The sequence below is a fragment of the Tamandua tetradactyla genome, chromosome 15, assembly GCF_023851605.1.
Source record: "Tamandua tetradactyla isolate mTamTet1 chromosome 15, mTamTet1.pri, whole genome shotgun sequence".
NCBI classification, from domain to species: Eukaryota; Metazoa; Chordata; class Mammalia; order Pilosa; family Myrmecophagidae; genus Tamandua; species Tamandua tetradactyla.
The window spans coordinates 82,815,799-82,841,320 of record NC_135341.1 but is presented as its reverse complement, the minus strand read 5'-3'; the positions used below and the strand labels follow the sequence as shown (position 1 = coordinate 82,841,320).

The window sequence follows — 25,522 nt, the reverse complement described above, 5'->3', positions numbered from 1 at the left end:
TTATAGCTAGAGCAGTTAGAAAAGGTGTTAACAGCTTGTTTGGGTGGTTGGTTGGAACATGGATCAAAAGGTGGCCAACATTACCTGAGGTTGAAATGCCAGAACTGCCCTGGTATAATGTAGATGAGGGGATCCAGAGGCTTAGAGACATTGGGATGTTAGAGTGGATTTATCATGCAAAGCCTGCTCTTACACCCCAGGAATGTCCAGAGGATGCACCTTTTACCAGAACAGTGAGAAATAAATTTGTGAGACTAGCACCATCATCCCTCAAGAGCTCTGTGGTTGCACTTCTCTGTAGGTCAGATATTACTGTAGGAACTGCTGTCACTGAGCTGGAATCCTTAAACACAATGGGGATGACAGGATCCCGAGTTGGCAGAAGCCAGGTGGCAGCACTTAATCACCAAAGACAGGGTAGACGTGGGTATTATAATAGACAACAAACTCAAAGGAGGCATCAAAATTATATGACACGCAGAGATTTGTGGCATTGGCTAGTAAATCATGGGGTGCCTAGAAATACAATAGAAGGGCAGTCTACTAAATTCTTGTTGGAGCTGTATAAACAAAAGAGTTCTAGGTCAAGGGAACAGAAGTCTAACCTGAATTACAAAAACACAGAGTCATGGCCCCTTAATCAATTTCCAGACTTGAAACAGTTTACAGACCCTGAGCCCCTTGAATGAAGGGGAGGCCAGGTCCCTATGGGGGAGAAACCTGTTACACTGCCACACATTTATACTGTTAACCTTCCTCTAAGTCTTCCCCAAGGAGACCGACGGCGTTTTACCAGGGTAACTGTGCATTGGGGAAAAGGAAATGATCAGATATTTCGGGGATTATTAGACACTGGTTCAGAAGTGACATTAATTCCAGGGGACCCAAAACGTCACTCTGGACCACCAGTCAGAGTGGGGGCTTATGGAGGCCAGGTGATCAATGGAGTTTTAGCTCAGGTCTGTCTCACAGTGGGTCCAGTGGGCCCCTGGACCCATCCTGTAGTTATTTCCCCAGTTCCAGAATGTATAATTGGCATAGACATACTGAGCAACTGGCAGAATCCCCACGTTGGTTCTCTAACTCGTGCAGTGAGGGCTATTATGGTGGGAAAGGCCAAGTGGAAGCCACTAGAACTGCCCCTACCAAGCAAAATAGTAAATCAAAAGCAATACCGTATTCCTGGAGGGATTGCAGAGATTACTGCCACTCTTAAGGACTTGAAAGATGCAGGGGTGGTGATTCCCACCACATCCCCATTCAACTCTCCTATTTGGCCTGTGCAGAAAACAGATGGGTCTTGGAGAATGACAGTGGATTATCGTAAACTCAACCAGGTGGTAACTCCAATTGCAGCTGCTGTTCCAGATATAGTATCATTGCTTGAGCAAATCAATACATCCCCTGGTACCTGGTATGCAGCTATTGATCTGGCAAATGCTTTTTTCTCAATAGCTATTAGTAAGGACCACCAGAAACAGTTTGCTTTCAGCTGGCAAGGTCAGCAATATACTTTCACTGTCCTACCTCAGGGGTATATCAACTCTCCAGCCCTATGTCATAATCTTGTTCGCAGAGACCTTGATCGTTTCTCCCTCCCACAAGACATCACACTGGTCCATTATATTGATGATATCATGTTGATTGGACCTAGTGAGCAAGAAGTAGCAACTACTCTAGATTTACTGGTAAGGCATTTGCGTGTCAGAGGATGGGAGATAAATCCAACAAAAATACAGGGGCCTTCCACCTCAGTAAAATTTTTAGGTGTCCAGTGGTGTGGGGCATGTCGAGATATCCCTTCTAAGGTGAAGGATAAATTGCTGCATCTGGCCCCTCCCACATCCAAAAAAGAGGCACAACGCCTAGTTGGTCTTTTTGGATTTTGGCGACAACATATTCCTCATTTGGGTGTGCTACTCCGGCCCATTTATCGAGTGACCAGAAAAGCTGCTAATTTTGAGTGGGGACCTGAACAAGAGGAGGCTCTGCGACAGGTCCAGGCTGCTGTGCAAGCTGCTCTGCCACTTGGGCCATATGATCCAGCAGATCCAATGGTGCTGGAAGTGTCAGTGGCAAATAGAGATGCTGTCTGGAGCCTTTGGCAGGCCCCTATAGGAGAATTACAATGCAGACCCTTAGGATTTTGGAGCAAAGCCTTACCATCTGCTGCAGATAACTACTCTCCTTTTGAGAAACAGCTTTTGGCCTGCTATTGGGCCTTAGTAGAGACTGAACGCTTAACCATGGGCCACCAAGTTACCATGAGACCTGAGTTGCCTATCATGAGTTGGGTGTTGTCTGACCCACCAAGCCATAAAGTTGGGCGTGCACAGCAGCACTCTATTGTAAAGTGGAAATGGTATATACGAGATAGAGCCAGAGCTGGTCCTGAAGGCACAAGTAAGTTACATGAAGAAGTGGCACAAATGCCCATGGTCTCCACTCCTGCTACATTACCTTCTCTTTCCCAGACCAGAGCTATGGCCTCTTGGGGTGTTCCTTACAGTGAATTGACTGAGGAAGAGAAAACTCGGGCCTGGTTTACAGATGGTTCAGCACGATATGCAGGTACCACCCGAAAGTGGACAGCTGCAGCATTACAACCCCTTTCTGGGGTGTCCTTGAAGGACAGTGGTGAGGGGAAATCCTCCCAGTGGGCAGAACTTCGAGCAGTGCACCTGGTTGTTCATTTTGCTTGGAAGGAAAACTGGCCAGAGGTGCGTTTGTATACTGACTCATGGGCTGTTGCTAATGGTTTGGCTGGATGGTCAGGGACTTGGAAAGACCGTAATTGGAAAATTGGTGACAAAGAGGTCTGGGGAAGAAGTATGTGGATAGACCTTTCTGAGTGGGCTAAAAACATGAAGATATTTGTGTCCCATGTGAATGCACACCAGAGGGTGACTTCAGCAGAGGAAGATTTTAATAATCAAGTGGATAAGATGACCCGTTCTATGGATACCAGTCAGCCTCTTTCTCCAGTAACTCCTGTTATTGCCCAATGGGCTCATGAACAAAGTGGTCATGGTGGTAGGGATGGAGGTTATGCATGGGCTCAGCAACATGGACTTCCACTCACCAAGGCTGACCTGGCTACAGCCACTGCTGAGTGCCCAATCTGCCAGCAGCAGAGACCCACACTCAGCCCCCGATATGGCACCATTCCCCGAGGTGACCAGCCCGCTACATGGTGGCAGGTTGATTACATTGGACCACTCCCTTCATGGAAGGGGCAGCGATTTGTTCTAACTGGAATAGACACATACTCTGGATATGGGTTTGCTTTCCCTGCACACAATGCTTCTGCCAAAACTACTATCCGTGGGCTTACAGAATGCCTTATCCATCGTCATGGTATTCCACATAGCATTGCTTCGGATCAAGGAACACACTTCACAGCAAATGAAGTGCGGGAATGGGCACATGCTCATGGAATTCTCTGGTCTTACCATGTTCCCCATCATCCAGAAGCAGCTGGATTGATAGAACGGTGGAACGGCCTTTTGAAAACTCAATTACGGTGCCAACTAGGTGGCAAAAACTTGAAAGGCTGGGGTAATGTTCTCCAGGAAGCTGTGTATGCTCTGAATCAGCGTCCGCTGTATGGTACTGTTTCTCCCATAGCCAGGATCCATGGGTCCAGGAACCAAGGGGTGGAAATGGGAGTGGTGCCACTCACTATTACTCCTAGTGATCCACTAGGAAAATTTTTGCTTCCTGTCCCTGCTACCCTGAGTTCTGCTGGTCTACAGGTTTTAGTTCCAAAACAGGGTATGCTTTCTCCAGGAGAAACAACAGTGATACCACTGAACTGGAAGTTATGATTGCCACCTGGTCACTTTGGGCTACTTATGCCTCTGGATCAACACACCAAGAAGGGGATTACATTATTGTCTGGGGTAATTGACCCTGACTATCAGAAGGAAGTAGGACTGCAACTACATAATGGAGGTAAAGAAGAGTTTTCTTGGAATATAGGAGATCCCCTGGGGCATCTATTAGTACTACCATGCCCTGTGATTAAAATCAATGGAAAACTGCAACAACACAATCCAGGCAGGACCACTAATGGCTCTGAGACTTCAGGAATGAAGGTTTGGGTCACCCCACCAGGCAAAGAACCACGGCCAGCTGAAGTGCTTGCTGAGGGGAAAGAGAACATGGAATGGGTAGTGGAAGGAGGTAGCGATAAATATGAACTTCGACCACGTGATCAGTTACAGAAACGAGGACTGTAGTGCTGTTTTGTTTGTGTTGTACTATTTAAGTTGTAAGATATCAAATTTAAGAATGAATGTTGCCCAAGGATTTGCACGCTATTCTGGAGAGATTTAATGTGTTTCCAGTTATATGCAGGACAGTTGAGTATTGTCAGGTAAAAGAAAAAATGTGTGCTTATTTGTTTTCATTTGGAAATTAAGTATGGTCTAAGGTGATATATATATGTGCCAGGTTGACAAGGGGTGGACTGTCATGGTTAGGGACAGGTGTCAACTTGGCCAAGTTGTGGTGCCTGTTCATCTGATTGGGCAAGCGCTGGCCTGTCTGTTGCAATGAGGACGTTTCATAGGATTAGGTCATGATCACCTCAGCTACATCCACAGCTGATTCCATTTGTAATCAGCCAAAGGGGAGTGTCTTCTGCAATTAGTGATGCTAAATCCAATCATGGGAAGCCTTTTAAGGAGGACTCAGAGGAGACAGGTTCCATTCCTGCTTTGGCTGGTGAGCCTCTCCTGTGGAGTTCATCCAGGCCATCCATTGGAGTCATCGGCTTCGCAGCCTGCCCTGTGGATTTTGGACTCTGCATTCCTACGGTCACGTGAGACACTTTCATAAATTTTATATTTGCAAGTGTTCCCTGTTGATTCTGTTTCTCTAGAGAACCCTAAGTAATACAGGTTCTTTAAATGAGCTATTCAGACAGGTTGATCTAGCTTGTGTGTTAAAGAAAATTGAGATTCTAGACATAGAAAACCTCTCTGCCTTTGGTCTTGCCCAGTAGGTAAAGGTCTAGGTATGTACACTATCATCTTTTACTCTCCATTCTAATTTACTTTAGACCCAGCCAGATTAGCTTTGTTTTAAACGCTAATTGAGGCCTGATCTCTTATTCAGTTCCTTTAACTGTTGGTATAAGCAACTACTAACTTTCAGGGCTGCAGCACTTCATTTCTGGGTCTTAGGTATCCCAAAGTTACTCAGAGTTTCAGGGAAATACTAGCTGATACACATATAGCTCAGTATCTCAGAATCTGGAAATACGCTTACAACTCCATATTAAATGTGGCTGTTACAAGGGTTAATCTAAGCTCCAATTTTCTACTATGTATTTTCTGAGAGAGACCTTAGCATTATTTATTCTTTAGTTTCTGGCTTATTTTTCACAACACAGTATCCCCAAGGTTTATTCAGTTCGTTGTGTGCCTCTGATGTTCTTCCTTTTTGTAGCTGCATCATATTCTATCATAAATGTATTACAGTTCACCATTGTGCTTCTCAGACATTATACTGTTTGACTCCCTCCATTTATTGGGCATCATGGATAATGTCCAAAATAAACAAACCATGCCTTACAGTATTCTCGCTTGGTTGTACAATCAGCAGCACTCTCAATTTTAGACAGTTTTCATTTGTCAATAATGACCAAAAAATGGCAAACACATCATCACCAGTCGTCAAATCAAAACCACCCCATCACTTGTCCATGTCACCCCCCTTAGTCTGTTGAGCTCCGAAGCCTACATGCTCTCTGCTGTACTCTGAGCCCTCATAGTGTTGTAGTACTATTGATGCGTTCTTGTTAACTATTGGCCATAGCAGGCAATTTCAACTTTCCCCCATATCCATCTTTGGTTAACTCTTTGTCCACTGCTGAGCCATTGAAATCGTTCACGCGAGAACTTATTTATAATTTTAGATTTAGTCAGTAGAATACAAAGCATTATTCATCTCCTTTCAATCATACTCACCTTCAAAATGGCAGTGTTACTTAGAAACCGACTAATTATAAGTATTACTTATCCATTCCCTTGCGTTTAGATTCAGCCTCTTTGGGTAGCCTTTCCTTCCTCTGGCATTTGTGTACCTCTAGGTCCTTAATCCTCTTCACAAATAGGTCTTTGTTTGTGTATAAAAATACTAATGATTTTTGTATGTTAATCTTATATCCTGCCACTTTGCTGAATTTGTCTATTAGCTCAAGTAGCTTTGTCATAGATTTCTCAGCACTAAGTATAGGATAGTATAAGATCATGATATCTGCATATAATGAAAATTATAATGAAAATTTTACTTCTTCCTTTCTGATTTGAATGCCTATTAATTCTTTCCTCTGTCTAATCGCCCCAGCTAGATCTTGTACAATGCTGAGTAACAGTGGTGAAAATGGGCATCTTTGTCTTATTCCACATTTTAGAGGAACTACTTTGAATCTCCGTTGTTGAGTATTGGGCTGGCTATGGATTTTTTCTTATATGCCCTTTATGATCCTGAGTTTCCTTTGATTCCTACCTTTTGAAGTTTTTTTTTTTTTTTTAAAATCAGGAAAGGATGCTGAATTTTGCTGACTGCTTTTTCACCATCACTCGATATGATCATATGATTTTTCCTTTTCAGTTTGTTAATGTGCTATATTACATTGTTTGATTTTCTTGCATTGTGCCACCCTTGCATTCCTGGTATAAACCCCATTTGGTCATGATGTATAATTCTTTTAAGATGTTGCATTCAGTTTGCTAACATTTTGTTGAGAACCTTTGCATCTGTGCTTATTAGGAGACTGGTCTGTAGTTTTCCTTTCTTATAGCATCTTTATCCAGTTTTGGTATTAAAGTCATGTTAGCATCATAAGATGAATCAGGTAGCATTCCTTCTTCCTCCGTTTTTTTGAATGTTTTGAGCAGGATTGGTGTTAGCTGTTTTTGGAATGTTTGATAAAATTCCCTTTGTAGCCATCTGGTCCTGGGCACTTCTTTGTAGGAAGGTTTTGGTTAACTGATTGAAACTCTTTACTTGTAATTGGTTTGTTCAAATACTCTATTTCTTCTTGAGTTAGTGTAGTATTTCATGGTTTTCTAGGAATGAAATTGTCTAATTTGTTGGCATATAGTTGTTCATAACATCTTCTTATGATTTTTCAGATTTCTTTAGGATCCATGGTTTGACTCCCTCTCATTCTGATTTCATTTATTTGCATCCTCTCACTTTTTTTCTTTATCAGTCTAGTTAAGTGTCCATTAATGTTGTGGATTTTCTCAAAGAGCCAGCTTTTGGTTTTTTTTTTTTTTAAAGGAAAGACAGAGAGAAGGAAGGAAGGATAGAAGGAAGGAAGGAAGAAAGAAAGGGAAACATCTTTAAACATTTTCTTGTTTTATTGTATTTTGTTTTTCCGTTTTTTTTTTTTGTTACATGGGCTGGGGCCGGGAATCGAACCGAGGTCCTCCGGCATGGCAGGCAAGCACTTTGCCCGCTGAGCCACCGCGGCCCGCCCCAGCTTTTGGTTTTATTGATTATTTCTATTGTATCATTGTTCTCCAGTTTGTTTATTTCCGATTTAATCTTTATTATTTCTCTTCTTTTATTTGCTTTGAGGTTAGTTTGCTGTTCTTTCTCTAAATTGTCCAGGTGAGCAGTTGTCAATTTTTTTTTCTCTTTCTTGTTTTTTATTATAGGTATTTAGGGCAAAAAAATTTCCCTCTCAGCCCTAGCTTTGAATATCCCATAAGTTCTGATATGTTGCATCCTCATTTTAACATTTGTCTCTATCTATTTACCGACCACTCTAGCAGTTTCTTCTTTTGACCCAGTGATTATTTTAAAATGTGTTTTTAATCTCCATATATTTATCAAAGCTCTGGTTCCTTTGTGATTATTGATATCCAACTTCATTCTTTTGTGGTCAGAGTAAATCCTTTGGATAATTTCAAACTTACTAAATTTAAAAAGACTCAGTTTGTGTCCCACCTTATGATCTATTCCTGGAGAATGTTCCATGTGCACTGGATAAGAATGTGTAACCTGGTGTTTTGGGGTGTAATGGTCTAGATATGTGTGTCAGGTCTAATTCATTTATCAAATTGTTTGAGTTTCCTCTTTCCTTGTTGATCCTCTATCCAGTTTTCCACCTATAGAGGAAAGTAGTGTATCAATGTCTCTCACTATTATTGTTGAAACCTTTTATAGCTCCCTTTAGTTTTGCCAGTGTTGGCCTCATGTGCTTTGGAGCTTCTTGATTAGAAGTGTAAACATTTATGATTGTTATTTTCTCTTGGTGAATTGGCCCTTTCACTAATATGTAATATCCTTAGTGTCTTATGATGTCTTTACATTTAAAGGCTGTTTTATCTGATATTTGGAAAGCTATTCCTCATTTTTTTTAGTTACAACTTGATAGAACATCTTTTCCCATCCTTTTACTTTCAATTTAATTGTATCCTTGGCTCTAAGATGCATCTCTTATAAATAGTGTATAGATGAATTATATTTTTTGATCCATTCTGCCAATCTGTACCTTTTAATTGGTGAGTTTAATGTTAACTGTCAAAGTTATTACTGTAAAAGCAGTTTTTGAGTCTACCATCTTATCCTTTAGTTTTTATCTGTCATATGTATATATTCTTTTCCCCCTCTCTCTTTTTATCCTTTAAGTTACCATTGTTGGTATTCTTCAATTCTGTGCCCTCTCCTGTCTTTTTTTTTTCAATTGATAGGACTCTGTTCTAGTTTGCAAGCTGCTGGAATACAATATACCAGAAATGGAGTGACTTTTTAAAAGGGGAATTTATTAATTGCAAGTTTACAGTTCTAATGCCATGAAAGTGTCCAAATTAAGGCAAGGCTATGAAGATGTCCAAAATAAGGTACCAATAAGAGGTTATCTTCACTCAAGAAAGGCCAGTAAAATTCAGGTTTCTCACTCAGCTAGAAGGGCACATAGTGAAGTCTGCTAGCTTTCTCTCCTGCCTCCTTGTTTCATGAAGCTCCCTCCGGGGGTGTTTTCCTTCTTCATTTCTAAAGGTCTGTAGCTACATAGGCTCTGTAGCTTTTCCAAAATGGTTCCCTCTTAAAGGGCTCCAGTAAGCAACCCAACCTTGAATGGTAGGTTCCTTCTCCTTGGAAACAATCAAAAAGCTCCCACCCAGCAATACTGAATGAAAATTAAAGAACTTGGCTTTTCTGCAGTTGACAACAGATTCAAACTGACACAGACTCCCTTTAGTATTTCTTGTAGGGCACGTCTCTTGTTGACTCTTAGTTTTTGTTTGTCCTTGAAGATTTAATCTCCACCTCAATTTTGAAGGGCACCTTAGTTGGATAAAGAATTCTTAACTGCAAGCCTTTGTCCTCATTCAGGATCTTAAATATATCTTAAATACATTATTCCACTGCTGTTGGAAAGAAAACTGTACCTGAAAGAGAACAAGTGCTCATCTGATTGTGGAGAAGAAAAGAATTTATTTTTAATGTTGCAAGAACGGGTGTTCACTGTAAAAATGATGCCTGGTGCACTGAGCAACTGAAAGCATAGTATTTATTCCCTAAACCTAACACGCAGGTCCTTCCCCTGTTTCTCCACCAGTTGGATACTCCAGAGGTTATAGCCTATCTGGATAGTTTAATTCAAATTTCCACCGAAGTTTCCCACTTTTGATTACGCTTTACATTTCAGTGACCCTGGCTGTTACTTATTTAAATTTATTTTTACCTATATAAGGACTTGGCGCCAATTCTAGGCTTGCATCAGAGGCTCCCTCCTTTTCCTGCCTGCATCTTGCACCCTTTCTTTAGTGAGTTCCATTTCTCTCGTCCTGCGCCATCTTTTGTGAAAGCTAAACTTAATTTTATTCTTACACTGTTCTGTAGTTGAGTACTATGGAACTACTGTTGAGTAGTCCAAACTCAGTCTTAGGTATTTTCGCTTCTGTCTAGTAGGTCGCTTTTCTCTTGCTGCTTTTAGGACCTTCTCTCTTCAACATTTGACAGTTTAATCAGTATATGTGTTGGTCAATACCCTATTTGGATTTATTCTATTTGGAGTTTTCTGGGCTTCTTTAATTTTTGTACTTACATCTCCTATAAGGGTTGGGAAATTTCCCCCAGTTATATCTTCAACTAGCTTTCCCAGCCCTTTACTTTTCTCTTCTCCTTTTGGGACACCAATGATTCTTATATTTGTGTGGCCCTTGTGGTCCATCGTTTCCCTAAGGTCCAATGCCATTTTTTCCATCTTTCTTACTGTTTCTTCTTTTGTGTGCTCTAGTTCATTTGTTTTTCTAGCTCACTTTCTTCGTTTTACTTCTTTGAATCTGCTATCGTGTGTCTCTGGTATATTTCCAAGTTGTGTCTTTCATCTCTGTGAGCTGTGCCGTTTTTCTATTTAATCTTTTGAATTCTTTTTTATGCTCTTCTAGTATCTTCTGATATCCTTTATTTCTTTATAAATATCCTTAGTAGCTGGTCCATATTCTGTGTTCCCTCTGCTGTTTTGATTTGGTCTCTTGGCTGTGCTTTTTCTGCTTGGATCTTTATGTGTTTTATGATTTTCTGTTGTGTTCAGGGCATTTGATTATGTAAAGATTATTTTCAAGTTTATTTCCTTCACTTGTCTCAATTTTTGTATTTACTTGCTCTTGTGTTAGGGGTTTCCTTTTGCACTTAGTTTGCCAGCAGTTCCCCACCAAATGAAGGTCCAGATCTCATGTAGGTGGTATAATTTCACTGAGCATCTATTAAAAGCTAGGTTGGGGTCCATAGGTACTTTAGTAGCAGAATGTCTGCCTGCCGTGTGGGAGACCCTGACTTGATTCCTTCCCTGTGCACCTCTCAAAAATTTTTAAAAAGTGATAATGAAATAAAAATATAATAAAAACATGGAAAAAATACCAACAACAAAAAAACCACACCTCACCAATAGCCAGCCCAAAGTAAAAAGTAGACACTGTAACATATATTAGGGAGGAATTCAGACTGGTCCCCACAGAAGGAAAATAAAATAAAATAAAGAAAAGTAAATATAATAAAATAAAATAGAATAATAAAAATGTAAAAAAATATATATATATAAAATCAGTAAGAATGTAAATATATAAAATGTATATAGATAAAAAAGTAAGTAATACTAGTAATAACATACATATAGAAAAGATATATTGAGAAAAAAGGGAGAAAAGACAAAAAAAGGAAAAGAAAAGCCTAGGGTTATGGGGAGCCTGCCTGCCTGCATTTACCGTGTTGACTTCTTCCCTCAGGCCCGCGCCTGCAGGGACAGCTGGGGAGAAGGCGCGCCGTGGAGTGGCCGCTCTGGCTCTAATGGGTGCCGATCGGCACCCGGGGCTCAGGAAAGCTCCCAATCCACAGCACCATGCCCGACGGGATGGCTGTTGTGGTGCCCATCGGGTGATTGCTCCCGGAGGCGCTGGCTTTTGTGGCAGACAGCTGGGCCCACCTCCGGACTCCCGGTTCACACTGCTGTCTGTGGATCTGCTCCAGGAGGTTTCCCCAGCCAGCAGCTGGGGCAGGCTGGAGCGGAGGGATGTCAGTTGTGTCCGACACGCATGTCCCTGCGCGCCTCTGCTCGCCCCTGGAAGGCGTCTCTTCCAGTGCAAATCACTCCACTCTCCCCGTCGTGAACCCCCTCCCTCTCTTCTCCCCAAAACACTGTGAAGACCCTTCTCAGTCACTCAGCCCCTTGGATCACTGTCCTGGTCATTCTCTCTCATCCCCTATATTGTCCCCTAGAGCAGGGGTGACTTCCATCCACTTCACTCAACCATCTTCCCGGAAGTCCCAAAGATAGTAGATTTATTCAAATCAACATTGGATTTGGTTGTATCTCCTGAGTATTCTTTTATTTTTTAACTCTCCTCCCACCTTCTCTTCCCCTGTTTCTCTGTCATTGATTTGCTGGTGAAACCACATAATTTATTCTGTAGACAAGTCTACATTCTAGACTTAGCTGATTGCCTCCTTGAAGAATTTAGCTTCTTTTATTTCCCCTATTTCTTATACACTGGTAGCTACAGACTTGATCAGATTCAAAGTCAGGTTTATTTTTTAAGCCAAGTATACCTTACAGGTGGTGGTAAGTACTTCCTCTTGCATTACATGAAGAAGCACATAATTTTTGTTTGTCCCACTTTGTGCGATGCCAACTTTGATCAGATGATTCAAGCAGTTAAGTGACAAAGTTCTACACCCTCCTATACTTGCCTTTTTTTTTTATTAGAGAATTTACAGGTTATTCTAATAAATTCTAGAAAGATCATGTAGAGAGTACAGAGTTCCCATTCCATCACACAGCCTTCACTATTACTAACATGTATTAGTGTGATGCTTTTGTTACAACTGATGAAACAATATCACTTTAATTATGCTTCTAACTATAGCCCTGGTTTACATTAAGTTTTGTTCTTTGTATTGTATAGTTTTATGTTTGGTTTTTATTTTTTTTCTGGTAACTTATAAACAGCCTAAAATTTCCCACTTTATCCATTTTCAAATTGTGCTGGTTTGAAAGGATATATGTACCCTAGAAAAGCCATGTTTTAATCCTAATCCCGTTTTGTAAAGGTGCTGTTCTTCCAATCCCTATTCAGTATTGTATGTTTGAAACTGTAATTAGATCATCTCCCTGGAGATGTGACTCAATCAAGAGTGTTTGTTAAACTGGATTAGGTGGAGATGTGTCTCCACCCATTTGGGTAGGGCTTGATTAGTTTACTGGCATCCTATAAAAGAAGAAACATTTTGGAGAATGTGGGAGATTTAGAGAGAGCAGAGAATGCTGCATTACCACAAAATAGAGAGTCCACCAGCTAGTGACCTTTGGAGATGAAGAAGGAAAATGTCTCCCGGGGAGCTTCATGAAACAGGAAGCCAGGAGAGACACCCAGCAGATGATGCCTTGCTCACCATGTGCCCTTCCAGCTGAGAGAGAAACCCTGACAGCGGCCTTCTTGAACCAAGGTATCTTTCCATGGATGCCTTATATTGGACATTTCTGTAGACTTGCTATAATTGGGACACTATCTTGGCCTTAGAACTGTAAACTAGCAACTTATTAAATTCCCCTTTTTAAAAGCCATTCCGTTTCTGGTATATTGCATTCTGGCAGCTAGCAAACTAGAACAAAATATACAATTTAGTGGTGTTAATTAAATTCACAATATTGTGCCTTCTTTGCCATTTTTCTCTTGCCAAAACTTTTCTATAACCCCAAAGAGAGACCCTGCACCCATTATGTTTAATTCCCCATTTTCCCTCTCACATCTCCCTGGTAACCTGTAGTCTACTTTCTGCCTCCATGTATTTTCGTATTCTAATTATTTCATGTAAGTGAAATCATGCAATATTTATCCTTTTGTGTCTGATTTATTTCATACAACATGATGTCATTAAGGTTCATCCGTGTTGTAGCATGTATTGGAACTTTATTACTTTTTATGGCTGAATAATATTCCATTGTATGTATAGACTGTATTTTGTTTATCCATTCATCTGTTCATGTACAGGTATTACTTCTACCTTTAGGCTATTGTGAATAATGCTACTATGAACATTGCTAGACAAATATGTGTTCATGTCCTTGGTTTCAATTCTTTGGTGCATTCAGTTATCCCTTTTACATCATGGCTTTCCCCATTGAGGTTTTGATACATCGTGGTTTGGCATCAGAAATTAAATGGGAATTTTCAGGAGTTTTGCGGAAGCTGCAGGTGATAAGTGAAGGCCAGAAGACAACATAGCAAAAGTTTAGAAACTCAGAAATGCACAAAATATATGTGTAGTATTGTATAATACCAATGTAGTTTATCTTTTAATACCAATAACGTTCTATAAACACCCCATTAAAAAAAATAAAAAGTTCAGAATTCTTTTCTGGTTATATCAGAGGGAGAAAATTTTATGTGAATTTTCTAGATCACGGGACACCGTTGCCTGTAACCCCACAATGTGGAAGGAATAACTGCATACCTAGAATTGGGATTGCTGGGTCATACGGTAATTCTATACTTTACTTTCTGAGGAACTGCCAAGCTTTTGCATAGTGACCATACCATTTTACATTCCTGTTACTAAGGTCTGAGGGTTCTTATTTCTCCATACCCTCTCAAAAAGTGTGGTTTTTAAATTGTTAATAGTAACCCTTGTTTTGGGTGTGAAATGGTATCTTGTGGTTTTGATTTGCATTTCCCTGGTAACTAATGCTGTTGGGCATCTTTTTATGTGGTTGTTGGCCATTCATATGTCTTTTCCCCTTTGGGTTGTTCCTTTTTGTTGTGTAGTTATAGTCACCTTACTTTGTGTAACATCTATAGATGATCATTGCCTAGGTCCATTGTTTCATTAGCAGCTGCAAAATGGTGATTTCTAATTCTGTCAATTTTTTTGCATTTATTACCTGAATTTGTTGAAAAATATTTTAGAAGAACATACCCTTATCAACTAATTGATAATTCTGAAATACAGTTAGTAGAAGAAAAGCATGTTCCCTTAAATGTTTGATGCCCTTTACTGTTCTTTATCAGTTTTCAAAATAATGAGTACGTCAAGCAGTCTCCAGTGGTAACTAATTAATGGTTTATTTTTTTGCATTGTTATTAACCCATATTTTTCATATTTGGTGCACTTTAATCCATGAAGTAGTCAATGTTTCTGATACTCAAAAATGCTTCAGTTTGGCTCTTGGCTCTTTTGACCTGACATTTTGAGTTTTTTGAACAAGTGAGATTAGAACTTTGATTTATCTGACTTTAGTGCCCATGTTCTTAAGGAATAGGAGGGACTTGAAAAGCGTGGTGGAAAAGTGCATTTATTGGAGTGAATTTATCCCTCCCATGACCATAGGTTAAGCAGCAGGAGGGCAAAAGGTACCTGTGCCAAGGGCCTGGACTGTGTAGTGTTGGGACAAGCTATGGAAAATAGGCCAGAAGCATAGCATAAAGGGCCTTGCTAGCTAGGTTGAGGGATTAGGGTTTTAATACTCAGGGACTAAATTTATGACATTTTATATCTCACATGAGATTGATTATTCTTGTGAGAGGGCCTCTTTTTTTCTTTTTGAGAGGATTTCTTAAATGCCATTTTCTTTGCAGTTTGCATAGAAAAGCTAAAAAAAACCAATGCATTCTAAATAGGGTCTGGTGAGAATACCTTGTTGAGTGGCTGTTATCAGCTGAATTGCTCAGATCCTTTAATTATTATTATTTTTTTTATGAAGCATGTTCTAGTTTGCTAGCTGCCAGAATGCAACACACCAGAGACAGGTTGGCTGCTAATAAAAGAGGATTTATTTCGTTAGTTCTTCAGAGGAAAGGCAGCTAACTTTCAACTGAGGTTCTTTCTTACGTAGGGGAAGGCACAGGGTGATCTCTGCTGGCCTTTTCTCCAGGCCTCTGGGTTTCAACAACTTTCCCTGGGGTGATTTCTTTCTGCATCTCCAAAGGCCTGGGCTGAGCTGCGAGTGCTGAGATGAGGGGTGCTGAGCTGCTTGGGCTGTGCTACGTTGGTTGAGCTCTCTCATCTAAGCACCAGTCAATTAAATCAAACATCATTCATTATAGCAGGCATGCCTCCTAGCCGACTGCAGATGTAGTCAGCAACAGATGAGGTTCATGTACCATTGGCTCATGTCCACAGCAACAGAACTAGGCACCTTCACCTGGCCAAGTTGACAACTGAATCTAACTACCACAAAGCACATTTGTTGAATACTTGGCTGCTTTCATGCCACTGGGCTAGGTGTGGAGATACAGAATTAAAAAAAGGAATGTTTCCTGCCCTCATGGAGATTACAGTCTAGAGAGATTCAGACATTAATTAAAGGCACAAGAGTGTTTGATCTACTGAGATAGATGCTTGGAAGGAAAACATCAGTGATCTTTGAGAGAGACTACAGCAGGGCCTGATCTTGTGGTGATGGTGGGGGAGTATCTGAAAATTAAGAATTACTGGTGAAGGAAAAGAGGATCCTGTAATCTTTAGACCTGTAGTTTTTCTGATGTGATATACTTATCTCATATTTGAATCAGTGTGGTATGTATACATAATGTAGAGATACCCAAAGGTAGAATTAAATATTTTATTTCTGGTGGCTTGTTCTTGCTTTTTTAAATATACTTCATTAATTATTTGGCTTCCTATTACATTATTACTATATTGAAATCAAAGATTAATTCTACTTTGTGGGTTTTTATCATATCTTAGTATAAAATTGGGCTGATCTGTTTCAGCTAAGTTTATTTTTATTTCTAGGGCCCCTTGGTTATGAATGTGCTTCAATTTCATAATGCCTCCTGCTATGGCAGACATCCTTGACATCTGGGCAGTGGATTCACAGATCGCATCTGATGGCTCCATACCTGTGGATTTCCTTTTGCCCACTGGGGTATATATCCAGTTGGAGGTACCTCGAGAAGCTACTATTTCTCATATTAAGCAGGTATGTTAATAGATGGGATTTCTATAAGCTTAGTTTTCTTTGTCACTTATGGTAAAATATTATTATTATAGAAACTGTTATTAATGTAAATCATGGTAAATTTCAGTGAACTTTATCCTTTAGGTCATTACATTTTAAGGATTTTGATACATGCTTTATCTGTTATGGGAATGTAAGACATACTCGTCCTCACTCCTACTTTAATGTATTTTTAATCTGCATGTGATAGCCGAATTAAGGACAATTGGTTTGTTATCTTGTTTGAAATCTTTACTCAGGTTATTAAAGGAATTTAATATTGTCAAAGAAAGCTTTATTTCATGATAAATCTTTGCATTTATTTTTGACCTTGTCACAAGTCTTTCATCCTGTGATTATTGGTTGGTTTCTTGTCTCTTTCTTTCCTTCCCCTCTTTTTCTCTTCTCTCCTCCCTTAGCCCCAATTCAAACACTTTTTTTTTATGCTGTATGGTGGGGTTACATTTTATTATTTTTCCATGTAAGTATCCGTTATTGCAGTACCATTTGTTGAATTTTTGTTTGTTTTGCATGTTTGTTCATTTTTTGGGAAGTGCATGGATCAGGAATCAAACCCAGGTCTCCTGCATGGCGGGTGAGAATTCTACCACTGAACTACCCTTGAATTTCCCCAACCCACACACTTTTTTTTTTTTTTTTTTTTTTAAGGAAAGACAGAGAGAAGGAAGGAAGGAAGGAAGAAAGGGAAACATTTTTTTTAAACATTTTCTTGTTTTATTGTATTCTGTTTCTCCGTTTTTGTTACATGGGCTGGGGCCGGGAATCGAACCGAGGTCCTCCGGCATAGCAGGCAAGCACTTTGCCCGCTGAGCCACCGCGGCCCGCCCCCAACCCACACACTTTTAATGGTGAATTTGAGTGGAGGAGTAATGAATGGAAGGTCCTCATTTGGAAGCAAATTCTTGTACAAAATAATGCTCTCCTGCCTAGTTGGATTACTTTTTTAGTTAAATTGATGGGTGCTATTGATTTGTAGAGACCAGTGCATACAACTAAAATTATTTTTCTTTTTAATCTTTGTTTTTTATGCTTTTCAGATAGCTCAATCTAATATGGAAATCAGGGATCATGATTTTTTTTTTTTAGAAAAAAGTAGTTATGAAACCTTTTTAAAGTTCTTGACTTTGGATAAACCTCATTACTCTTTTCCAAGTGTTTTCATCTAGAACGCCTGGGATTTCTAAAACTCCATGATCTGTGAAGAAAAAAAAAAAAAAAGAAAATAGTTTAAGGTGCCATATCAGTGCAGAGTACCTACTTTATAGTTACCAGTGACCAGTGTGGGTGCCTCTGGCTCTGTCGGAGGCTGGGCTATTATCCCTAATTGTTTTCTCAGAATGAATCTGAGGATTGATCAAGGTTTTTACCCCAAATCTGTTATTTCCAGCCCTTCTCCTTTGTACTGGCTGCAGTCAAAATATATAATCCCCACGTTGCATTTGTGTGGTGGCCTTCCTTTACATTATCTCATACAGGAGACAGGGAAGAGATGAGGAAATGGCGACTGTGCTCATCCTGACAGGGCAGCATTGGTTTGTGGAAAGATATTCTGCTGAATAGAAAAGAACACAAGGCAAAGATAATGTCATGTATGAGTGTGATGATTATAGATTTTAGCATTTTTATTTTTTCTGGTTAGAAATAATGTTTATAGAAATGTTAAATGTGGGAGTCATCATTGATTCTTTATTTATATTTTGGAATAATTTCTCACAGCAAAGTTAAAAAATCATGCAGATAAAATACACAGAACTCTAAATATACTCCCTGCCAGATACCCAGGTTTGCCACCTGTTTTAGTTTGCTAGCTGCCGGAATGCAATATACCAGAAACGGAACGGCTTTTAACAAGGGGAATTTAATAAGCTGCTAGTTTACAGTTCTAAGGCCAAGAAAATGTCCCAATTAAAACAAGTCTATAGAAATGTCCAATCAAAGGCATCCAGGGAAAGATACCTTGGTTCAAGAAGGCCGATGAACTTCAGGTTTTCTTTCTCAAGTGAGAAGGCACATGGCGAACATGGCGTCATCTGTTAGCTTTCTCTCCTGGCTTCCAGTTTCATGAAGCTCCCCAGGAGGCGTTTTCCTTCTTCATCTCCAAAGGTCACTGGCTGGTGGACTCTCTGCTCCATGGTGCTGCAACAGTCTCTGCTGTCTCTGAATCTCTCATTCTCCAGAATATTTCTTCTTTTATAGAACTCCGATAAACCAATCAAGACTCACCCAAATGGGTGGAGACATGTCGTCCCTTAATCCACTTTAACAACCACTCTTGACTAAATCACATCATCCAGGGAGATGATCTCATTACAGTTTCAAATATACAGTATTGAATAGGAATTATTCTACCTTTATGAAATGGGATTTATATTAAAACATGGCTTTTCTTAGGGGGCATACTTCCTTTCAAACGAGCACACCAACTTTTAACATTTTGCCACTTTGTTATATTATTCTTTCTGTCTGTTTGTCTAACTAGCAATCGTCTGTTGATCCTCTAAATAAGTGACAGTGGGTTGCATGCCTCATGCTCCCGTACTAAATACTTCATGTATGTTTCCTAAGAACAAAGCATTCACTATGTAACCACATTAAATATAATTATCAAATGCAAGAAACTTAACATTGATACAAAATATATAGTCTATTTTCCAATTTGTTCATATATTCCAATAATGTCCTTCTGGGTATTTTCTCCCCCATTATTAGATTCAGTTCAGGATCATTTGTTGCATTTGTCATTGTTTCTCTAGTTTCTCTCTCTCTTTTTCTAATCGTGGTAACTTATATATAATGTGACCTTTCCCATCTCCACCACTTCCAAGCGTACAGTTCAGTAGCAGTCATACTCACATTGCTGTGTTACCATCACCACCATCCATTTCTGAAACTTTCCCACCACCCCAAAGCGAGGCTTTACACCCATTATGCATTGACTCCCCATTTCCCTCTTCCCACTCCCTAGTAACTTGTGGTCTAATTTCTATCTCTGAGTTTGTATCTTCTATTTATGTGATATAAATGGTATCATATAATATTTATCCTTTTGTGTCTGGCTTATTTCACTCAACATGATGTCATCAAATTTCATCTTTGTTGTAGCATGTAGCTAAAGAACTTTATTCCTTTATTGGCAGAAAAATATTCCATTAATGTATATACTAGATTCTTAAAATCTGTTCATCTGTTCATGTCCATGTGTGTTGATTCCGCCCATTGTGAATAATATGGCTCCGAACATTGATGTACAAATATGTGTTCAAATTCTTGCTTTCATTTCTTTGAGGTATATACCTAGAAGTAGCATTGCCATGTCATTCATATGGTAATTTCATACTGAACTTTCTGAGGAACCACTAAACTTTTCCACAGTAGCTTCACCATTTTAAATTCCCACTAAAAATGTATGATGTGCCCTGATACATCCCAGAGTAATTTGAGCAGAGAATAAAGAAGTATCTGCAAATGCCCCTGGAGGAACTGAGGAGAAAGGAGAAAATAATAATTTCCCCACTTGAGAAATTCCTGATATTCTCACAAACATTGGGGACAACCAATTTAATACACTGAGCCTTCAATCTTAGGACTCATCCCTATGAAACTTACTCCTGCAAAGGAGAAGCTAAGCCGCCTTATAATTATGCCTAAGAGTTACCCCAGAGAACTTCTTTTGTTGCCTAAATTTGGCCTCTCAGCCAACTCAGCAAGTGAACTCGCTGCCCTCCCTCCCACATAGGACATGACTCCCAGGGGTGTAAATCTCTGTGGCAGTGTAGGGCATGACTCCTGGGGATGAGCCAGGATCCCGCATTATGGGACTGAGAAAGCCTTCTTGACCAAAAGAGGGAAGAGAAAAATGAGACAAAATAAAGTTTCAGTGGCTGAGAGATTTCAAACAGAGTCGTTATCCTGGAGGTTATTCTTATGCAATATATAGATATTCATTTTTAGTTTATAGTATATTGGAGTGGCTAGTTGGAAGTATGTGAAACGTTGAACTGTATTTTAGTAGCCTTGATTCTTGAAGACAGTTGTATTAACACTGAAACTGTGTGATTGTGAAAACCTTGTGGCTTACATTCCCTTTATCCAGAGTATGGACAGATGAGTAAAATAATAAGGACAAAAAAATAAATAAATAATAGGAGGGGCATAAGGGGTGAAAAATAAGGTAGATTGCAATACTAGTGGTCAATGAAAGAGGGGCAAGGGGTATGGATGTATGGTTTCTTTCTTTTGTCTTTTTCTTTCTTTATCTGGAGTGATGCAAATGTTCTAAAATGGTCATAGTGAAGAATACCCAACTATGTGATAATATTGTGAGCCACCAATGTGTACTTTGGATGGACCGTATAGTATGTGAAGATATCTCAATAAAAATATTTTTTAAAAGTTTACGAAGATTCTTATTTCTCCATATCCTCTCTCCAGTGTGTTATTATTATTTTAAATAGTGTTCATTCTAGTGGGTATGAAATGGTATCTCATTGTGGTTTACATTTGCATTTCCTTGATTACTAATGATTATGAGCATCTTTTTTTAAAATGTATTTATTTATTAATTAAAAAATATTTAACAAACAAAAACATTAACATGTGATCATTCCATTTTACATATAATCAGTAATTCACAATATCATCGTATAGTTGCATAATCATCATTTCTTAGAACATTTGCATCAATTCAGAAAAAGAAATAAAAAGACAACAGAAAAAGAAATAAAATGAAAACAGAAAAAGAAAAGATTATACATACCATACCCCTTACCCCTTGCTTTCATTGATCACTAGCATTTCAAACTAAATTTATTTTAACACTTGTTCCCCCTATTATTTATTTTTATTCCATATGTTCTACTTGTCTGTTGGCAAGGTAGATAAAAGGAGCATCAGACACAAGGTTTTCACAATCACACAGTCCCATTGTGAAAGCTATATCATTATTCAATCATCAAGAAACGTGGCTACTGGAACACAGCTCTACATTTTCAGTCAGTTCCCTGCAGCCTCTATGAGCATCTTTTCATATGTTCATTGGCCATTTGTATATTGTCTTTGGAGAAATGTCTATCCAAATACTTTGCCCATTAAAAAAAAATGTTTTTATTGATAAATCTTAACATACATGCATTCCATATGTGATGTATGGTCAGTGACTCACAATATGATCACATAGTTGTGTATACATCACCATGATCATTTTTAGCATCACTCCAGAAAAAGAAATAAAAAGTTAAAGCTCAATTATGCCATACCATTTACCTCTCCCTCTCACTGCTAGTATTTCCATCTACCCAATTTATTTTAACCTTTGTCCCCCCTATTATTTGTTTATTTTTCATCCATAGTTTTCTGTCCATTCCCTAGATAAAAGAAGCATCAGATGCGGGGTTTTCACAATCACACAAATTGTAAAAGTTATATCATTATACAGTTATCTTCAAGAAACAATGCTACTGGAATACAACTCAACAGTTTGAGGTACTTCCCTCTAGCCACTCCAATACACCATAAACTAAAAAGGGATTTCTTTATAATGCATAAGAATAACCTCTAGGTTAACCTCTCAACTGTTTGAAATCTCTCAGCCACTGAAATTTTATTTTGTCTTATTTTTCTCTTCTCCCTTTTGGTCAAGAAGGCTTTCTCAGTCTCTTGACGCTGGATCCTGGCTCATCCTGTATTTCTGTCCCATATTTCCAGGGAGATTTACACCCCTGGGAGTCATGTCCCACTGTTTCCCTACTTTTAAATAGGATTACTTGCCTTTTTGTTGTTGAGTTAGAGAAGTTTTTTGTATATTTTGGCTGTCAAGCCTTAATCAGATAGATAAATGGTTTTCAAATATATTATCCCATTCTATTGATTGTCTTTTTACTTTCTTGATAATGTCCTTTGATGCAAAAGGACATTTTAAATTTTGATGATGTCCATTTCATCTGTTTTTTTTTCCTTTGGTTGTTGCTTGCGCTTTTTTTTTTTTTAATCGAGAAATATCCACACATGTACAGTCCAACCATAATACGATCAGTTGCTTGCAATATCATCACATACTTGTGTATTCTTCATTGTGATAAATTTTTGAACATTCCATCAGTCCCAAAAAAGAAGTAGAAAGAAAAAAAAGAACTCTTATATATCCTGTACCCCTTACTCTTCCCTCTCATTGACCTATTGTGTTTTAATCTACGTTCACAGTCACATTGTAAAAGCTGTATAGTTATACAGCCTTCTTCAAGAATCAAGACAGTTTCAGATATTTCCCTCTAGCCACTCCAATAAACCATAAACTAAAAAGGGATATCTATGCAGTGCATAAGAATAACCTCCAGGATAACCTCCCGACTGTTTGAAATCTCCCAGTCACTGAAATTTTATTTTGCCTTATTTCTCTCTTCCCCCTTTTGGTCAGCAGGACCTTCTCATTCCCATGATGCTGGGTCCTGGCTCTGGGAATCAGGCCCCATGTTGACAGGGAGATTTACACCCCTGGGAATCATTTCCCCTATAGTGGGGGGTGGGGTGGGCAGTGAGGTCACCTGCTGAATTGACTTATAGAGAGAGGTTACATCTGAGCAACAAAAGAGTCTCCAGGGTTGAGTCTTAGGCATAATTATCAGTAGGCTTAGACTTTCCTTTGCAGGAATATGCTGCTTGTGCTTTTAATGCAGAATCTAAGAATACATCCAGGGCCCTGAAAATATTCCCCTTTGTTTTCTGATGTTTTTTTTTTAAATATAGTTTTACCTTTTATATTTAGATATTTGATCCATTTTGAGTTAACTTTTGTATATGATGTGAGTTAGGAGTCTACTTTCATTCTTCTATGTGTGGATATCCAGTTTTCTCAGTACCATTTATTGAAGACGCTGTTACCCCATTGAGTGGACTTGCTACCCGTGCCAAAAATCAGTTGGCTGTAGTTGTGAGCTTTGATTTTTTTTTTTTATTAATTAAAAAAAGAATTAACAAAACAATTAGAAATCATTCCAATCTACATGTACAATCAGTAATTCTTAATAACATCACATAGTTGCATATTCATCATTTCTTAGTACATTTGCATCGATTTAGAAAAAGAAATAAAAAGACAACAGAATAAGAATTAAAACAGTAATAGAAAGAAAAACAAAAACAAAAACAAAAACAAAAAACCTATACCTCACATGCAGCTTCATTCAGTGTTTTAACATAATTGCATTACAATTGGGTAGTATTGTGCTGTCCATTTCTGAGTTTTTATATCCAGTCCCATTGTACAGTCTGTATCCTTTCAGGTGAGCTTTGATTTTTTATAATTAAGTTTTGAAGTCAGGAAGTGTGAGTCCTCCAACTTTGTTCTTCTTTTTCTAGATGGGTCCCTTGGTCCTTCAATATGAATTTGTTCAGTAGCCTCCCATTTCTTCAGAGAAGGCTGTTGGGATGTTGATTTAAATTATGCTGAATATGTAAATTGCTTTAGGTAGCCTTGATTATTACTCTTCATAGATAATTTACTTTTAATAAATTTGGTTATAAAAATGCTTTTTTCAGCATACAAAAATGCATTTTTTGTGTCTTATACCATTATATTACTTTAAAAAATGGGTTCATAATATATATACTCTTTATTTCTTGGATAGTTTTCCATGTCAGAATGCATTTCTACTTTACATTTACAATTCTATAATATTCTGTAATTCATTTCACCAGTTCCTTATTGCTGGATGTTTGTTTTTTCTACAGTTTTTAATTTTTATAAACAGTGCTTTAGTAAACATCTTTATAGATATGTCTTTGTATCCTTGAGCAATGATTTCTATTCCAGAAAATGTTTTATCATTTTTTCCTACAGATGTTATGGAAACAAGTTCACAATTACCCAATGTGTAACCTCCTTATGGAAATTGACTCCTATATGTTTGCATGTGTGAATCAAACTGCTGTGTATGAGGAACTAGAAGATGAAACAAGAAGACTCTGTGATGTCAGACCTTTTCTTCCAGTTCTCAAACTAGTGACAAGAAGTTGTGATCCAGGGGAAAAATTAGACTCAAAAATTGGAGTCCTTATAGGAAAAGGTAATTTAAAAATTCTTCATATGAACTCTTAGTATGTCTTGTCATTTGTACACATATTTAATAAGTATATTTTGAGTTATTTCTTCTCAAAGTTTGGTCTATGGACCAATGCTTTGTGATTGATTCCAGTCTGTAAATCGTTTCTAGTCTGTAATAAGATAAGCACTGAAATTGAATGTGAGTGTTTAGAAACTCCTGTAGCAATGTGATATTGCTACAACAGCCAAGAGCTTATGTTTTAGGTGTCTTTTTCTCTTATAGTGATTTTTTTACAGGGTTAAAATATCTTTAAATAAGTTGATGCTACTTTACGGTTCCATTTCTCAGAAAAACTCCAAATTTAAGATATTAAATATATATCAAACATGATATACCAGTTAAAAAAATGCACAGCATACCTACCTAGGTTAGGCAAGGCTAAGAGCTACTTTCAGACCTTCAGCATACAGCAACCCTCTTCCCAAGATTGTACTAAGCCTATTGAGAAAAGCTGTGAACAGCAACATCATAGATACAAAAAGGGTCATTCCTTGGCATTCCTCTCCCAAGAGAAAGATGGATGTGAGTTAATATATGATATTTTAAAAGATACAGTAAAAATGAAAATCTATAAGAAAATGTTTTCTTTAGGACATGAGAGGCTAATATATAAGATATAATAAAAGTGTACATATGGCTGCCCACGATCTCTGTTGACCTTTGCCTGAATTCTGAGCTGGGAGTAAATAAAACAGTGGGGTTAAGGTCATAGGGTGATTTTTTTTTGTTTATTTGTGGTATATGTGGCATTCTCAGGTTGGAGACAAGGAATGTGAGTATAAGAAAGCAAACAGGACAGGATAGACAAAGAATGGAATGATCAAGGTTAATGGGACTCTAATTGGATCCATTTTTGCTATGATTATCCCAGGCTTTCAACATCAATAATGTTTGAGACTTCAGGAATCCACCATACAGAATTGATTTATTAAATAATACA

At 38.5% G+C, this 25,522-nt stretch overlaps 1 protein-coding gene across 5 annotated transcripts in view; it reads left to right on the top strand.

Annotated features, from left to right (window-relative positions):
* Positions 1-25,522, top strand: part of PIK3CB (phosphatidylinositol-4,5-bisphosphate 3-kinase catalytic subunit beta) — a 293,706-nt gene that overhangs the window by 130,696 nt on the left and 137,488 nt on the right. For all 5 annotated transcript variants that reach the window (XM_077130242.1, XM_077130240.1, XM_077130243.1 and 2 more), the window contains 2 exons: positions 16,258-16,444; positions 24,318-24,543. In XM_077130242.1, the coding sequence (XP_076986357.1) occupies positions 16,274-16,444; positions 24,318-24,543 (397 nt within the window). In that variant the 5' untranslated portion in view covers positions 16,258-16,273. The remainder of the gene's footprint in view (positions 1-16,257; positions 16,445-24,317; positions 24,544-25,522) is intronic.